At 34.9% G+C, this 15,190-nt stretch overlaps 1 protein-coding gene across 2 annotated transcripts; it reads right to left on the bottom strand.

Annotated features, from left to right (window-relative positions):
* Window positions 1-861: 861 nt before the first annotated feature.
* Window positions 862-13,963, bottom strand: LOC125658989 (E3 ubiquitin-protein ligase KCMF1-like). 2 transcript variants are annotated; one of them, XM_048890465.2, is made up of 7 exons: window positions 13,759-13,963; window positions 8,517-8,684; window positions 7,181-7,320; window positions 6,791-6,891; window positions 5,608-5,868; window positions 3,419-3,580; window positions 862-3,251 (listed from the first exon to the last, which is right to left on the bottom strand). In XM_048890465.2, exons 1-7 carry the CDS (start codon window positions 13,772-13,774, stop codon window positions 2,642-2,644), a joined length of 1,458 nt encoding a protein of 485 aa, XP_048746422.1. In that variant the 5' UTR covers window positions 13,775-13,963; the 3' UTR covers window positions 862-2,641. The 2 variants fall into 2 exon arrangements, with proteins under 2 accessions (XP_048746422.1, XP_048746421.1); XM_048890464.2 differs by having other exon boundaries at window positions 3,419-3,616; window positions 13,759-13,962.
* Window positions 13,964-15,190: the final 1,227 nt, after the last annotated feature.

The raw sequence follows: 15,190 nt of genomic DNA, 5'->3' as shown, positions 1-15,190 counted from the left end.
ATGCAACGGACCAGACCGAGATTCAAATCCAAGCTCCCCAATTAACTTGTCTGGTGCTCTCAAACCTGATCAACTTGGCTATCAATCCTCCAACAGCATAGGAACTGTCACTCTGACAGCATAGGAACTGTCACTCTGACAGCAAAGGAACTGTCGCCCCGACAGCAAAGGAACTGTCACAGTGCTGCGATTGATAATCAAACCAAGGACTTATGATTGTGAAGTGAGCATCCTACCCACTTGGATACCGCGAGTGCACGTGGGAATTTTCTACAAAAGGAAACCCTCAATTCATGGGTATATAATTATTAATCTAAGTTTGGATCCTTTATCAATGATCTTGAGAAAACTGCATACCTGTATCACAGCTCCATGTAAATTATCTGTGAATAAACTTTTACAAATATGGATTGGATCCTTCTGTAAACCTTTCTATTTCCTAGGGTGACCCCTTTGCATCTCTAGGTATTGACTGTAAATTGATATGACCCCGTCTGAACAGTGTCAAATATACTTTGCTTGCACCCCTATGTACTGTTGATTTCTTCTTTTTTTCGAGAGTACTTTTAAAATATGGCGAAATGACTTGTATACGTCAAATCTCCTTAACATGAATCTGTGTGTCTATTAATCAGTAGTTCTTGCATGTATTCGAACAGAAAAATGAAAGGGAAGAATTCTATTTCGCAAGTAAATTAAGCGATAATAAATTCCTCGCGTATATTTAGAAATCTACAGTATATAAAATGCAGTATTTCTAGATTTGTATTTATTCCCTGCAATGGAAATGTCTGGAATAATTAAAGATTCCTCTCTGGAGTATTTTATAATACACTTAGAAAAAATCTAAATAACACATCATTAATTTTACATTAGGAATTTATTCCATTTCAAATGAACTTCTCACTCACTTACTTACATAACGGACTATTGACCCAGACACAAGATTTGTGCTCACTGTAACCATACTATTCCCCAATGCAAGACAACATGCAATCATTCTACAGTACACAAACAGAACAGATTCCTGATGGCCAATTTTCATTAAAAAACATCTGTGCTCTGTAGATAATCCTAGTCAGATAGGAACAAACATTTCAGAATTATTTTGATAAAAGATCACACTAGTTTTGAAGCCATGGTTTTCGCCTTCTGTTGATGTCACCGCACATCACAGCTAGATTTCCATGTCCGATTTACTTTTCCCTAGTCCTCGAAGTGCGTATTACACACACTTACTTTCTCCTATGCATCAGTGTACGTATTACGTCTATTACTTTTCGTACTATTACAGACATTTGTTACTTTGCTGTATTCCTTAGTATACGCGTTACGTACACCCACGTTTCCCTATTCCTTGGTTTGTGTATACTTGTTACGTTTCCCTATTCTTTGGTGTACGTATTCCATACACTTGGTTGTCGACAAAGCGTGTCCATGTGAGAAAACTAAGCAACAACATGGGTTATAGGTACAATAACTGTTCTCCATTTTGTATGATGACCATACACAGTAAGATTATAAATCACAGGCAACAATGACCTACACACACATACATGTACAGTGTATATTGTGTATGCTGAAATCAATCTATTATCTCTTACTGATGATTATTTTGATTTTTTCCCCCAACAGATAATTATATCAACTTGGAACATTTCTAGGGTCTTCATAAAATATCAAAACGACATTTGATATATATATAGATCATCTTCTCTGTTTACATATACAAGTGGTTGATTTCAATCATGCCACTTCAAAGATGTACACATGTACTCTCATGTAATATTGAAGAAAACATAAAATAGGGAAAGTCGTCCTTCAAAGCAAGAAACTGTGCAAGTAGTACACATATAAACAACAATTTTGTAGCTCTAGGCTATATTGCCACCATGTTCAATGTAAGGAAATCATCAACCTCGGAAAACTTTTTTGACTGGTTGTCAGGTATTATACTTGCATTTAATTCCCTTTTTAAAATCCCCTATACTTCTTGCATAATGTTGGGAAACAATATTCAAGCAATATGTGTACTTTCAGGTACATAAACTATGCTTTGAAAAGAAGAGAGTCAAAATTATTATAAAATCTACCACGTCATAGAACACATAGCAGTTATAATTCTGACAGTTTCATTTCAAAAATGAGAAAATAAAAAACTTGAAAATAAAGTTCTTCTGCAGAGCACAAATATACTGATGGTTGGGGTTTACAATCTCATACTTGTCTCTTTCTTGCTACTTGAAAAACAAACATAAGTTTGGAATGGCCTTGTAGTACTGGATTCCTACATGTAGCATAAATGGATAGCACATACTATATATCACAGCGGATAGGCAATTCCAATATCGGGGAACAAGATAAATTCTCATGATATAAGAAATTGTACAGATTTAAGAAAAAAAAACCACTGTAGCAAATGAAACACCACTTGCTACTATAAACAGTTCCATACACAACTTAGCGTATAATACTTGTCGAATTAAGCGACAATTAAACACTAAAAAATTTCCATGAATTAATAGGTCAATGAAACAAGAAAAACTTTAGTTACAAGCAATAAATATTATTTATACTAACACGTATCCATTGTCTTTTGGATAAAGTTATTCTGAATAATGTTCAGCCTCCACTGCTTGCCTCAGTGAGGAGGGGGTTCACGATCTGACATTTGAGATGTTGGCATTGGCTTAAACATCGTTTTCTTGACAGCAGCTGGATTCATTCTATTGTCTCTCTCTCGACCGCCCGACAGGGGTCGCCCTGGCAGGGGTACAGGGTTACCTGACCCCATGCTGGCTCCTGCTAATGCAGACATTGGGTTACCCCCCGGGTGTGAATTATACATTGATACTCCTCCATGTGAACTGTGACCTTGTCGTACCGGGGTTGCTCCTTGAGATGAGCCCCCGCGAGAGCTTGACATTGGTGATCCGTGAACACCCCCACCACCTCCTCCGCCTGCCGGCTGTGTCTTGGCCACTGTTGTAGAACTACTCTTCTCTGATGGAGATGGCTTTGTAGTGGGAACTTTGTTCTGTGTGGTAAAATTTGATGGTGACATGCTCTCTCTGGCCTCACTACAAGGGGGAGACAATCGGGGAGCCTCATCCTCTAAACAGACTGATGCTTCCTCTAACACGTGTAGTTGCTCTGTCAGTGTTGACAACAAAAGTTCTTGCACAAATATGCTTCTATCATAGGTCTCCTGACCTACACTCTTACCAGTGTTTTCATCATTTTCCATGCACCTGAAGATCAATTTTAGAAAATATTGTAAATAAACTATTTCTGGTATTTCACATCAAATACAAATCCTATTCTGGATAAATGCATTATCCATTAAATAATGTATTAAAGCAATGAAGATATCAAAATCTACACTGTATTTTTAAAAATATTTGCACTATTGTTTTACCTGACTAACAAATAAGGAGAGTTTGACTTGGTGGCACTGCTACCGTTAGCCTGGGCTTGTCCATTCTGGGCATCTGTCGAGCTCCCTGAATTCGCTGAATTTGTCACATTACTTTTATTAGACTCGGCCTGGCGACGATTTGGCAGCCTCTCCAGTTGTTGTCTGTAGGGTAGAGAAGAGTGTTGTGAGCTCTCCAAACTACAGTCAGAATTAAAAGTCATGTAGGATTTTACTCCCTCCAAATGTGGCCCCAATAATGTACACAGTACACTTAAAACTCATTTCTATGCTATCAATACACAATCAAATTATAGACATATGAATTCCACAACATTCACAATTTTAATTTGCAAATATCTGTCTTCTGATGTTTTGATTCTGAAGATTAATGTATTTTTCTTTGAAAAATTTGAAGGGACTTTTTTTGCACAGAATACACATGTATAAATCATGGGTTGTTCATGGTCTAGAAAAGCATGTGGCCCTAATCAACAGCAAAATAAGATGAACAGTTCCTATGAATTATATACATCAGATATGGCAGGAAACATTGCCGATATCAAATACGATAATTTCCTTAGTAAAACAAAATTTTTGCAAAGCCTATTATTCAACCAATGAAATTGAGCATCATATATTTTCAACAGTCAAATTCTTTAATGTTACACTCATGCACAATGTTGACTTTAGGTCAACGAAGTAAAATACATGTCGATGTTATGTACTTCAAATGATTGTAAACATCAGACAAATGACTGTAAACATCAGACAAATGACTGTAAACATCAGACAATGACTGTAAACATCAGACAAATGACTGTAAACATCGATAAATGACTTAATTCAGACAAATGACTGTAAACATCAGACAAATGACTAAATATCAGACAATGACTGTAAATATCAGACAAATGACTGTAAATATCAGACAAATGATTGTAAATATCAGACAAATGACTGTAATTATCAGACAAATGACTGTAATTATAAGACAAATGACTGTAAATATCAGACAAATGACTGTAAACATCGATAAATGACTTAATTCAGACAAATGACTGTAAACATCAGACAAATGACTGTAAATATCAGACAATGACTGTAATTATCAGACAAATGACTGTAAATATCAGACAAATGACTGTAAATTTCAGACAAATGACTGTAAATATCAGACAAATTCTGGGAGACATCAGACAATGATTGTAAATATCAGACAAATGACTGTAAATATCAGACAAATGACTGTAAATATCATACAAATGACTGTAAATATCAGACAAATTCTGGGAGACTATATTGGTTATGCTCTCTTATATGAAATAAAAGATTTTACTTGTTTCAATGAGGGACATTCAAAAATGACTAAAAAAATGTACCCAAGTTCTGATGCATTTGAATATATTTCAATATTTTCTAAACTAAGGTTCCTCAAGATATTCATTCAGTGTATGAAGCTAATTGGCAGAAATATCTCATGGCGGACACACATGATGGCATGATACTAGATTATAGTATAACATTGGTGCTTCAAAGCTTGCCATGGTTACCAGGATTTCAAGAGTTTGAGAAATATGCTTCTTGCCAACCCATCATTTTGATAATTTTACCAGTCCTAGTTATGAAATGTACTTTCACATTTCACCAGACATTAAGAATTTTCAGACTCTTTCAGACTCTTTAAACTGGTAGATCTCAGCGATAATAACCAATCTAAGTCAACATTACATAAAAATAGTGTTTCATATTACAAAAGACAATTTCTTGACATTTGCCATATTTCTGTGCAAAATTTGAAACTGCTACACAGAGGATCATCATCATTTCAAAATCTGAATATATCAGTATAGATCTGACAGTTTGACAACCTATGGTATTTTTCATGAGATTTCGAGATCTATATCTACTAAACATATCATTAGTGAACATTGAACTCATATTCTGGTCTAGTCCAAAGGCAATGATTTTGACAAACTTGATGTGCAATCTAAAGAAAATTTACTTTTTTCAAATGGATACAAGGAAACAGAAATGGATAAATCCACATCAGAAAAGTTAACATACACTGCCTGATGAGCTCAACTGTAGTGCGGTATTTGCTATCATTAGCTATATACGTATTACGATGTACATACTTTATAGTGATTATAATATACAAGTATTTGCTGTAATTAGCAACGTAACTATACCTAGTGGATTGCAGTTGCATCTCCAGCTGTTGTAACTGTGATGACACGTTCTGTGCTGCTGCAGCCCGACTTCGAACACTGGACAGCTGAGACAATAACTCTGCGATAGGATCCATGGTATCACGTGTTCCCGGGGACAAGCCTGACAGTGCGGACCCTCCCGACGAGAAGTGCATGTTGGCTCGTCTCGTTCTCGTGCCACTGACACCCCGTCCTGGGTGTGGGATTCTACGAACATGTCGAATTCCTGCAGGTTCATCGTAAATTAGTTAAGGAAGAATTTTCACTTTAAATGTTAAACAGATAATGAAATGCATGTGTTAAAAAAAACCATAGTGACTTTTGAACTTTTCTTCAAAAGTTTACAGACAGAAGGACAGACGGACAACAGGCGATCAGAAAAACTCACTTGAGCTTTCAGCTCAGGTGAGCTAATAAATAAAATTTATAAAAGCCTAAAAAACAATGCATTGTTTTCTGGACTGACAAAATTTTGATTGGGCTGATACTATTTCTAACAGTGTCAGACCAAATGTCTGACACTTCAAAAGAAATTTCAAGAACTCTGGAATCCCCTTCCCCCCAAGAATAACTTGTACCAAGTTTGATTGAGATTGGCCAGCTGGTTCTCGAGAAAAACATTTTAAAAAATTTGTCAGTGTCTTTTCGCTATTATCTTCCCTTGGAGAAGGGTGTTACCCTTCATTTGAACAAACTTGAATCTCCTTCACTGCCCTTCATTTGAACAGGTGTGAATCCCTTTCACTGCCCTTCATTTCAACAGGTGTGAATCCCCTTCACTGCCCTTCATTTGAACAAACTTGAATCCCCTTCACTGCCCTTCATTTGAACAGACATGAATCCCATTCACTGCCCTTCATTTGAACAGACATGAATCCCATTCACTGCCCTTCATTTGAAAAGACTTGAATCCCCTTCATCAAAGGATGATTTGTGCCAAGTTTAAATAAATTGGCCAAGTGGTTCTGGAGAAGAAAATAAAAATATGAAAAGTTTACAAAGACAATGACATCAACGACAGACAACCGAAAGTTTTGATCATTAAGGCTCATGTAAGCCTTCAGCTCAGGTGAGCTAAAAATGAAAAAATAAAATTAGAATTTTTTTTAAAACTCAAATTGTGTTCATGCCCCTTTAAATGTGATAACTTTCAAAGGATATGAATTCTCTTGGTGTTCTATGTTGTATTGAGAGATGTTCCGCGAAATCGTCAGTAACACAATTAGGATCTCCTCCTGGGTGTGATGCACAGATGGGACAAACCTGTAATTAATGTCAACTTTAATCCAACTGCTTTACAAGGATAGCTCTTAATAGAATGTTCAAGTACACAGCAAACTGTGCGAAATTTAGTGTTCATAACCATTAACTGATAACACCACTTCTGTGGTTAATTTTGATACCCACCACTTCTGTGGTTAATTTTGACTGTGACACCACCACTTCTGTGGTTCATTTTGATACCCACCACTTCTGTGGTTCATTTTGATACCCACCACTTCTGTGGTTCATTTTGATACCCACCACTTCTGTGGTTCATTTTGATACCCACCACTTCTGTGGAAGATTCTCCGTGTTCTGCGGTGACGTGGTCATGTAATGTGGCATCAGTGTAGCCCATCTTCCCACAGTAAGGACAAGTGAAAGACTGAGGTTGTTCTGCAGTGAGAGCTTCTCCTCCATAGTATAAGTCTAAGTGGTAGAACATTTAATGCTTGTATTAACGTACTGATGAAATCTAAAATTCTGTATTAGTTTTCCTGACAACTACAAAGACTCATCATTAAACTTTCCTCTAGATACACAAAGAGTATTGCAAATGCAATCAAAGAGTTTTGACCATCTTACGATGCCTTATTCTTATTAGACTGTAACTAATAAAAATTAATTTCAATAGATACATTACCACGATTACTATTCAAATATATGTACTGGTATTAAAATACCTTATGAAAACGTTAGAGCAATTACTAAGTAAATAGTCCTGTATTTTTTTGCATCTAGGCTAACAACAATTTACACACATTAATCACCCCAGAGAAACTTTAAAACCACATAGATGTAGATAAGGAAAATTCTGACAATAAACGTGATAAATTAAGGAAACTACATCACATCCTGACTACATCAGAGAGACACAGACAGTTACATATTCTTCTCTGATGCTGGGTATGCCATTCTCACTGCTGTATATATCAGAGGTTTGGTTTACCCCTACCCTCTCGGGTTGTATAATGGCCAACTTTTTCTGATGTGGTACATTATTTACACTAGCAACATATGCTATATTGGATTTAATTTAATTAAACCAACACTTTATTGGGTCTTTTATTTTCTATCTTTTGCACATGTCAATTTTTCAAATTCAGTAGGACTGAGAGGTTTGCTAGTTCTAAGGTAAACACAAACTAAGTCTCTGGTATGTGATAATGTATGTGTGTACAGTATGGAAACATGGTTGAACAGCATGTCTGAAGGAAACAATGTGGTTCCATGCACACAGACAGATGCCTTATTCTAATGATACCAGTGAATGTTGCTCTATGAACTCGCAATCTGCCGTGTAAGTTGTTGATTTTTTTTCTATAAAATTTGCAATAGATATGCATGATTTTTAAAAAATACTTCCAATGAATTTCTAGAATTAAAATATAACCCACAATCGCAATTTACAGCGTTTGCAATTTGTTTTCGAACAGCCCTAATATTTTAAATGAACATAAACAAAATTAATCACAAGGACCTTGTTTTTCTGTAAATCATGAATTCAAGCAAAATTAAAAGTTTCTGTGGAATCAACAATTCCCATGAGGACTATTGGTCAGACCAAGAATTCCAATTTTTTATGAAGAGTACATTCAGCATAGTTACTTAAGACTTAGAATTACCAAAGTCATTCCTGGTGAGGATACATTGCATTGGGTGGTCAGCTGTGTGTCTGGTTGTCGTAGCGCCAGCCTCATAACAAGTTGAGCACAGGTCATAGTCGTAGCATACTAGACATTTGTAGCGACGTCCTCGAAAATTTCCTTTTAAACAAGAATCACAGCTGACCCCTAAAACAAAAGAAAGTAAAATTATATGTTGTACTACATAATATTACATTCCAGTCAAAAACTTTTGTATACAATAAGGTATACTGTAATACCTGAGTACAAACTAGGGCTATCCGAGTTGCAATTAGTGTTGGAAAATTACAAAATTTCATAATCAATCATAATCGGAAGAACTGTATCGATCAATGAACGATATAATCGGTATTTACATGTAGTTAATAAATATGTATTATTTTGGGGGTTATTTCTATTTAGTTTTATGGATATGTGCAGCATACACACTAGCTGGTGTCACTGAATTCCCACTTTTCAATGTGGAGTCCACTCTGACTCTCCCCCGCACATGTCTTGATATAAAATGGGATTAACAGTCAGATTAATCTTGGATTAGATATTAATTAGTATACAGGCGACAATCGATTATGAAAAATAGAATCGATAATTGGTATAAACGACGTTTTGTGACATTTGAACTCTAACCAACTAACCCTGCCTTCTATGAGGGGTTAGAGTGGTAGAAATACATTACAATCTTGTAATGAAACTGTGCATGTGTCAGTTTTCAAACAATGGATGTGATTGGTTGGTGTATCATATATATGGGAGAAAGAAAGAACATTGGAATAATTGTCCTACTAACTAGGGTATGAACCAAAGGCAACCTTTATTAACCTCTATTTTCTATTTAAGAAGGTATGCTACACCAGAGAAATTTTATGTGGATGAAAAGTGGAGGATATGAACAATATTTTGAAGTTGAAATTTTTCAAATTTACTTTATTTTGTCAAAAAATAATTTTAGTAGAAGATAATCTGAAAAATTTTTTAAAACCCCTGCTGGACTTGAACCTGCAACCTACAGTTCAGCAGTCGGTATGCTAACTTATTGAGCTACTCGGCTAGGTATTTAAATTGAAAAGGAAATGTCAAATATTGCTGATATTGATTTTTTCCTCCATGTTTAAAAGGAAGTCAGCCATTATGACGATGTAGAGTACCTCCTTAAGAGGAAGTGAAGAAATTAGATACGCTGTATTAAACTTATTTTTCTACATTATAGACTATCAGTCTACCACAATTTCAAATTCTATAGACCAGATTGATTTACAATAGACAATGAAAGTATTTTACTCATTTGTAACTTCATTTCTTTCTTGCCTTGAGAATGTTTATCACATACTTTTAAATGTGCATAGATCATGTAAAACAGTTTTAATACCTGTTAGTGATATTTTTATGAATTAGTCATGGAAGTAGTGGATGCAAATAATTGAACTACACAATGTCAAAAAATGTGAAAGAATGCATTGATTCACTCTACACTGAGATAAATTTGTCTTAAAATATTCATCTCAATTTAGACGGGATATTTTTCCTTTCATCTGTCTACCATTAATCAGATGCACTCCTTTTTAAAAGATGTGTACATTCCCTGAAACGTTCTCCTTTACCATTTTTCCGTTCGCTCACCATGCTCTCTCCATGCGTTCACCATTCACTTTCCCTGCGTTCACCATTCACTCTCTGTGCATTCACAGTTTTGCACTCACCGTTCACAAAGCGTTCACTGTCATTCAGAACATCAAAGTCAAAGGATCGATTTTCATAGCAAGGCAAAAATGACAGGGATTTTTCGACATTTTTCAAAACGGTCCTGTGGCTTTCGCATTGGGAAATATTGTCAACATTTTGATAAAATTGGGAAAACCTAGTCATTATTGTAAATATGCTAAATATATATATCAAACAAGAAAACAAACACAAATTGATGTCATTCTTTTTTTAATTTACATATTTAACTTTCTTTTCTTAAAGCTCGACTTAAAATTTTCGACTATAATATAGATTCTTTCTAAATCATTTAGAATTGATGCGTCTTTGTCATGTTGTACATAAACTATTCACATTGAACTTATTTTTTTAACAAATACATTTTTCGTCAGTTTTCATTAAAGGCATAGGGTCTATCTTTTATCTCAAAAATGACATCACAGTATTTTGCAAGAACTCCAAAAAACAAATTTGTAGTATTAATTATGAGTTATCTATAGCTGCAGCGCATTGAAATTGAAGTCATTTTGACGTTTTAGCCCTTTAAAAATATTTTTGTCTGGAGGACAATATATTAAACTGGTACCCTGCTGATTGGTGGCTACAGATGCGAAGTCAACAGGGTACCAGTTTAGGCAAATGAGAACAGAGAATTATTTTGTAATTACTATCGCATCCAATGTGTTTGTAAACATTCTGAAAAACTTTTTGTGATTTTCTAATTATGATCTTAAATTTTGCCACCTTTTTGGAATGTGCAAAATGTCACCAATATCTTAGACCCTATACCTTTAATGGGAAAAGTGCAAGTAAAATTGGGAAAAAATTGGTAATTTTTGGGAGGGGAAAGAGCCTATATTCAGACCTAAAATGGGTCTTAAAAAATCACTGAATGAAAAACGAACTTGTGCATAAGAGTAAACTTTCTTATTATATCAGAAATTTAATTTATTAAGTACAAATATCAGGATTATCAACTGCGAAAATTCAAGGAAAACTGCAGATCACTCATCAATATCAAAGAATAGAATAAATCATTGTTAGTATCATTACAAAACACAAGTATCGTTTGGTTAAAAAGTGGGAGGAGTTCTGAATGACAGAAAAATGCAAGAGCCTTCAGTTATGAATTTAACCCTTATACATGTACATGTAGCGAAGAATGAGCAACGTTGAACGAGCGCTGGTACGTGTACGAAAATGAGGCAGTTTCAGTAATAAATACCTCGACCCACCCGAATTATCATTGTAACATTTTCAAGTTTGGGCAAAAGCACAATTTATCATTTTATTTTGTCTCACTTTACAAGAATTCTCTATAAGTTTGCTATTTTTCTTTCTCAAGTCCCCTCCCCTACATTAAAAAAAACCCAAAAAACAACCGATGCTACACTGTACATTTCAATGTACATTTGTACCCAAATATGTCAAATTGACTTTGACAAGCATTTTTGATTATTTTACGACTATATTCATGAGAAACATTGTCAATAAATGTATTTACTCCTTTCCCCAAATTTGAAACTTTTCAATCGTTTGTCTCCAATATAAAGATGAAATATTTCTCGTACATTTCTGCCCCACATATCATACACGTATAGTTCAGTACAATAAACAGTTTTATCCGCATTAAAAGTATACAAATATTGCACAATCTAAATGTAAATTCATGGTCACACTATTCATTTTTTAAGTACATTAATTTCTGGGATTATTTCCTGAGGTCGATATACTATACATGTATTTGCAGTAAAGTGAATTACGCAAAATCTACGTGGGAATAAACCTTTTATACTATTAAGAAGCGTTCAGGTACCTGTTCTACCCGTGTTGGTTGTTCAATGCATTTATCTTGACTCCTTTCGGGGATGTTTATTAATTGCGTGTAATCCAAACGACAGCACTTGAAAATTTTGAACTCATTCATGTACACCTGTAAATTCTTGGCGCTAATTACTAGACTATCTATATTTCACATGCATCGTTTATACTCTTGCATCAAGAAATTAAATACTACATGTATGCATCTTACGTCAAAATATAATTTACATGTAGTGTACTGAGATGACGCACCAATATTCATGACGCGGACAATCACGATGAGAATCCTTACTTTAACAAAACGTAAATTTAACACAAATAATAAAAGTAAAGTTATCTATGGCATTGGAATCTGTCAGTATTGTTTAGATTATAATTTACAGGTCGTCAGCGTCTCCTTCTGCTCCTACAGTGTCTACTTGCCAATATTGGCTGATCATTAAGGCGAAAATTAAAGTCAGTTTGCCCTTTGTCAGGCTTAAGAATTTTTTTCTGTGGCATCTCCAGTCCATGCGCATTAAAATTCCAATTTAACGGTATTAACCAATCAGATAACCTTTTACTGTTTGATTAGACACTGAGGAAATCTAAAGTCATACTTGCGCTTAAAAGAACGTAAAGTGGTACTATTACTAAAGCATTAACAGCGATAAAGATTTTTCAAGCACTTAATCGATATAGTTTAATTGGGGGATCAGCTCAAAAGTTGAAAAGTTCGTATATCTACGAAGTCATTGGGGAAAAGCTCAAATTAGGTATATCGACGATGTGCGCCACAACAGTGCAGGGTTTCAATATTCTATGCGCCATTTTTTGATTTAATGCGACTATGGAGCAGGGCGCGTGCTTATCCCAATCACTGCAAGGGTTACTTCAAACGAAAAGAAATCGTCTGCTTTTAACCCAAGTGGAAAGAAGGGGAGAATATGGCTCAATGACGGCAAAAAGGGAATGACGTGCTGTGTGTACAAAACATGACACGAAAGGTTCAATCGTTGTGACAGCCTGCCCAAGTTATAAACTTGACGGCATCTATACCCGAGAAATTTCAAAATAACATAAAAAGTCTGAAGAAGCGTGTGTTAAAGTCAGACGCCGAGAAGATCATAAAGTTGCTAGGTTGACGAAATTAGAGTGGAAATGAGAGAGGTATTTGAAAGAATTACGGAGAAGGAAACAGAATTTAAATATTGATATTTTAATTTTTTAAATAAATTGCAATGTGACCTGATGTTTCTTTTTTCCTGTAAAATAAGTGGGCTACTAAAATTTCATGTGGGCTAACAGGATTTCTTATTCAGGGGCCCACTTGGCCCCTAAGGTATTCAGTCGAAGTTGGAACCCTGAATGTGAAGTTGAATGGTAATTCTTCAAGATAAAGGCTATTAACTTACACTTTAAATGTGTTATGTTGCTTTGTGTAATATGTTTCTAATTCAAGAGTAATAATAATTGTTTGACCCATCTCTAAAACAACTACGCAATGGACACTGGTATACTAGTTTCGTTTTACAGCTTCCGTTAAATCGTGACAATTGTATCACTGCGTAAATTTCGATTAAACTCAATTCTTGTTCTATGCATATCTGCTATCCACCTTGATATTCATTTAAACGTCTCAATTCTGTCAAAAATATGATTGCTCATAAGGAAACAGAAGTTCGTTGGCAGTTGCCATTTTGGATGAGAAATTATGACTTACCCTCATGTCGAGACATTCTACACTGAGACGGGGAAAGGACCTTTTCGACTATTGAGATTGAATTATATAACAATGCTATTCTCAGATACAATAAAATAAGACTTTAGTACATCAAACAGGGGCTTAATTCAGATAATTCCAAGGTTACATTCTTGGCAAGTGGGTTTCATGATGACGTCACGTAGTTTCTCGTCGAAGCACGAGACATATTCATGTGAGAAAAAGAGTTTTATAAATATATACTTTTACAGGATATTATAGGCCACAGCATGATTTAAGCTGATAATATTCAATTAAAATATATTTTTCTTTTCATAAAAGAAAAAAGAAAGAAATGAAAACTCAAAGACAATAGAACGCTTTTATATATTTTTCTAAAAGTAAAATATCGAACCCGATAAAATTTCGTTACGGAGAATCAGGAACAAAGTATTTGGCAGTGGCGTAGCTTCCTATGAAGCACGGAAGCATGTGCTTCCATATTGTTGCGGTTAAAAATGAAATAATTTAAAGTCAAGTTAAAATGAATATTAGATCGGAATTCAAAAACACATTTAATTTAGTTGTAAAAAAAGTACAAAACGTCTCAAAAAAAAAAAAAAAATTGCAGTAAAACTAATGGATAATCGGTGTTTTGTTTTTGTTTTTTTTTTTAAATGAAGGAAGTTACGATGTCCTTACCCCATGTGCCTGTCTTTAGAATTAAAGAAAGTGTGTATTAGGGACATTGAAAATACCTCTCTTAATTGTCTAAACTGCACCAGCTTCCGGAGGCTTCCCCCTATATGTCCCCCTACCCCCCCCCCCCGGGCTTTGCCCTGGACCCATTGGGGGACATAGGGCAGCCCCCAAACCCCCTGCCCTTTCTGCTTCCATATTTATCTTCCCCAGGCTATGCCGCTGTTTGGTACATTAGAAAGCCATTCATAGAGTCCATTAACATTTTGTACAAGAATTTTGTAAAGTTGTGTAATAGAGAAAAAATTATCTGGCTTATGTCATATTATATTATCAATTTGTACAGTGAAAATTCTAAAATAAGGCTGATATATATATATATATATATATATATATATATATATATATATATATAAGCTATCGATCTTAATTATAGTGTTTTATTTTGATATAATTTTACGGATATAAGATTTTATGTTATAGTAGTCATTTAATTTCATTTAATTGTGTTTTATCGTAGCATTCCTTTTCTTACCCTTGTAAAGCGCTTTAGAGTGATTTGTTTGATATAAGGCGCTATATAGATTTTATCATCTCTATATCATAATAACCATCGCATTTTAATCATAATTTATGCGGCGAAAGGGAGATTGTTCCCCTTTTCTAGGGTGATAGAAAAAGAAAACAAAGACTGTTAAGTTAGAACACAAACTGGATTCTATCCTTACAGCTACGGCCCCTGAAATATTTCCTA

The sequence above is a fragment of the Ostrea edulis genome, chromosome 9 (assembly GCF_947568905.1).
Source record: "Ostrea edulis chromosome 9, xbOstEdul1.1, whole genome shotgun sequence".
NCBI classification, from domain to species: domain Eukaryota; kingdom Metazoa; phylum Mollusca; class Bivalvia; order Ostreida; family Ostreidae; genus Ostrea; species Ostrea edulis.
Note: the sequence above shows the minus strand (reverse complement) of the source record. Positions and strands in the feature narration are given on the sequence as shown.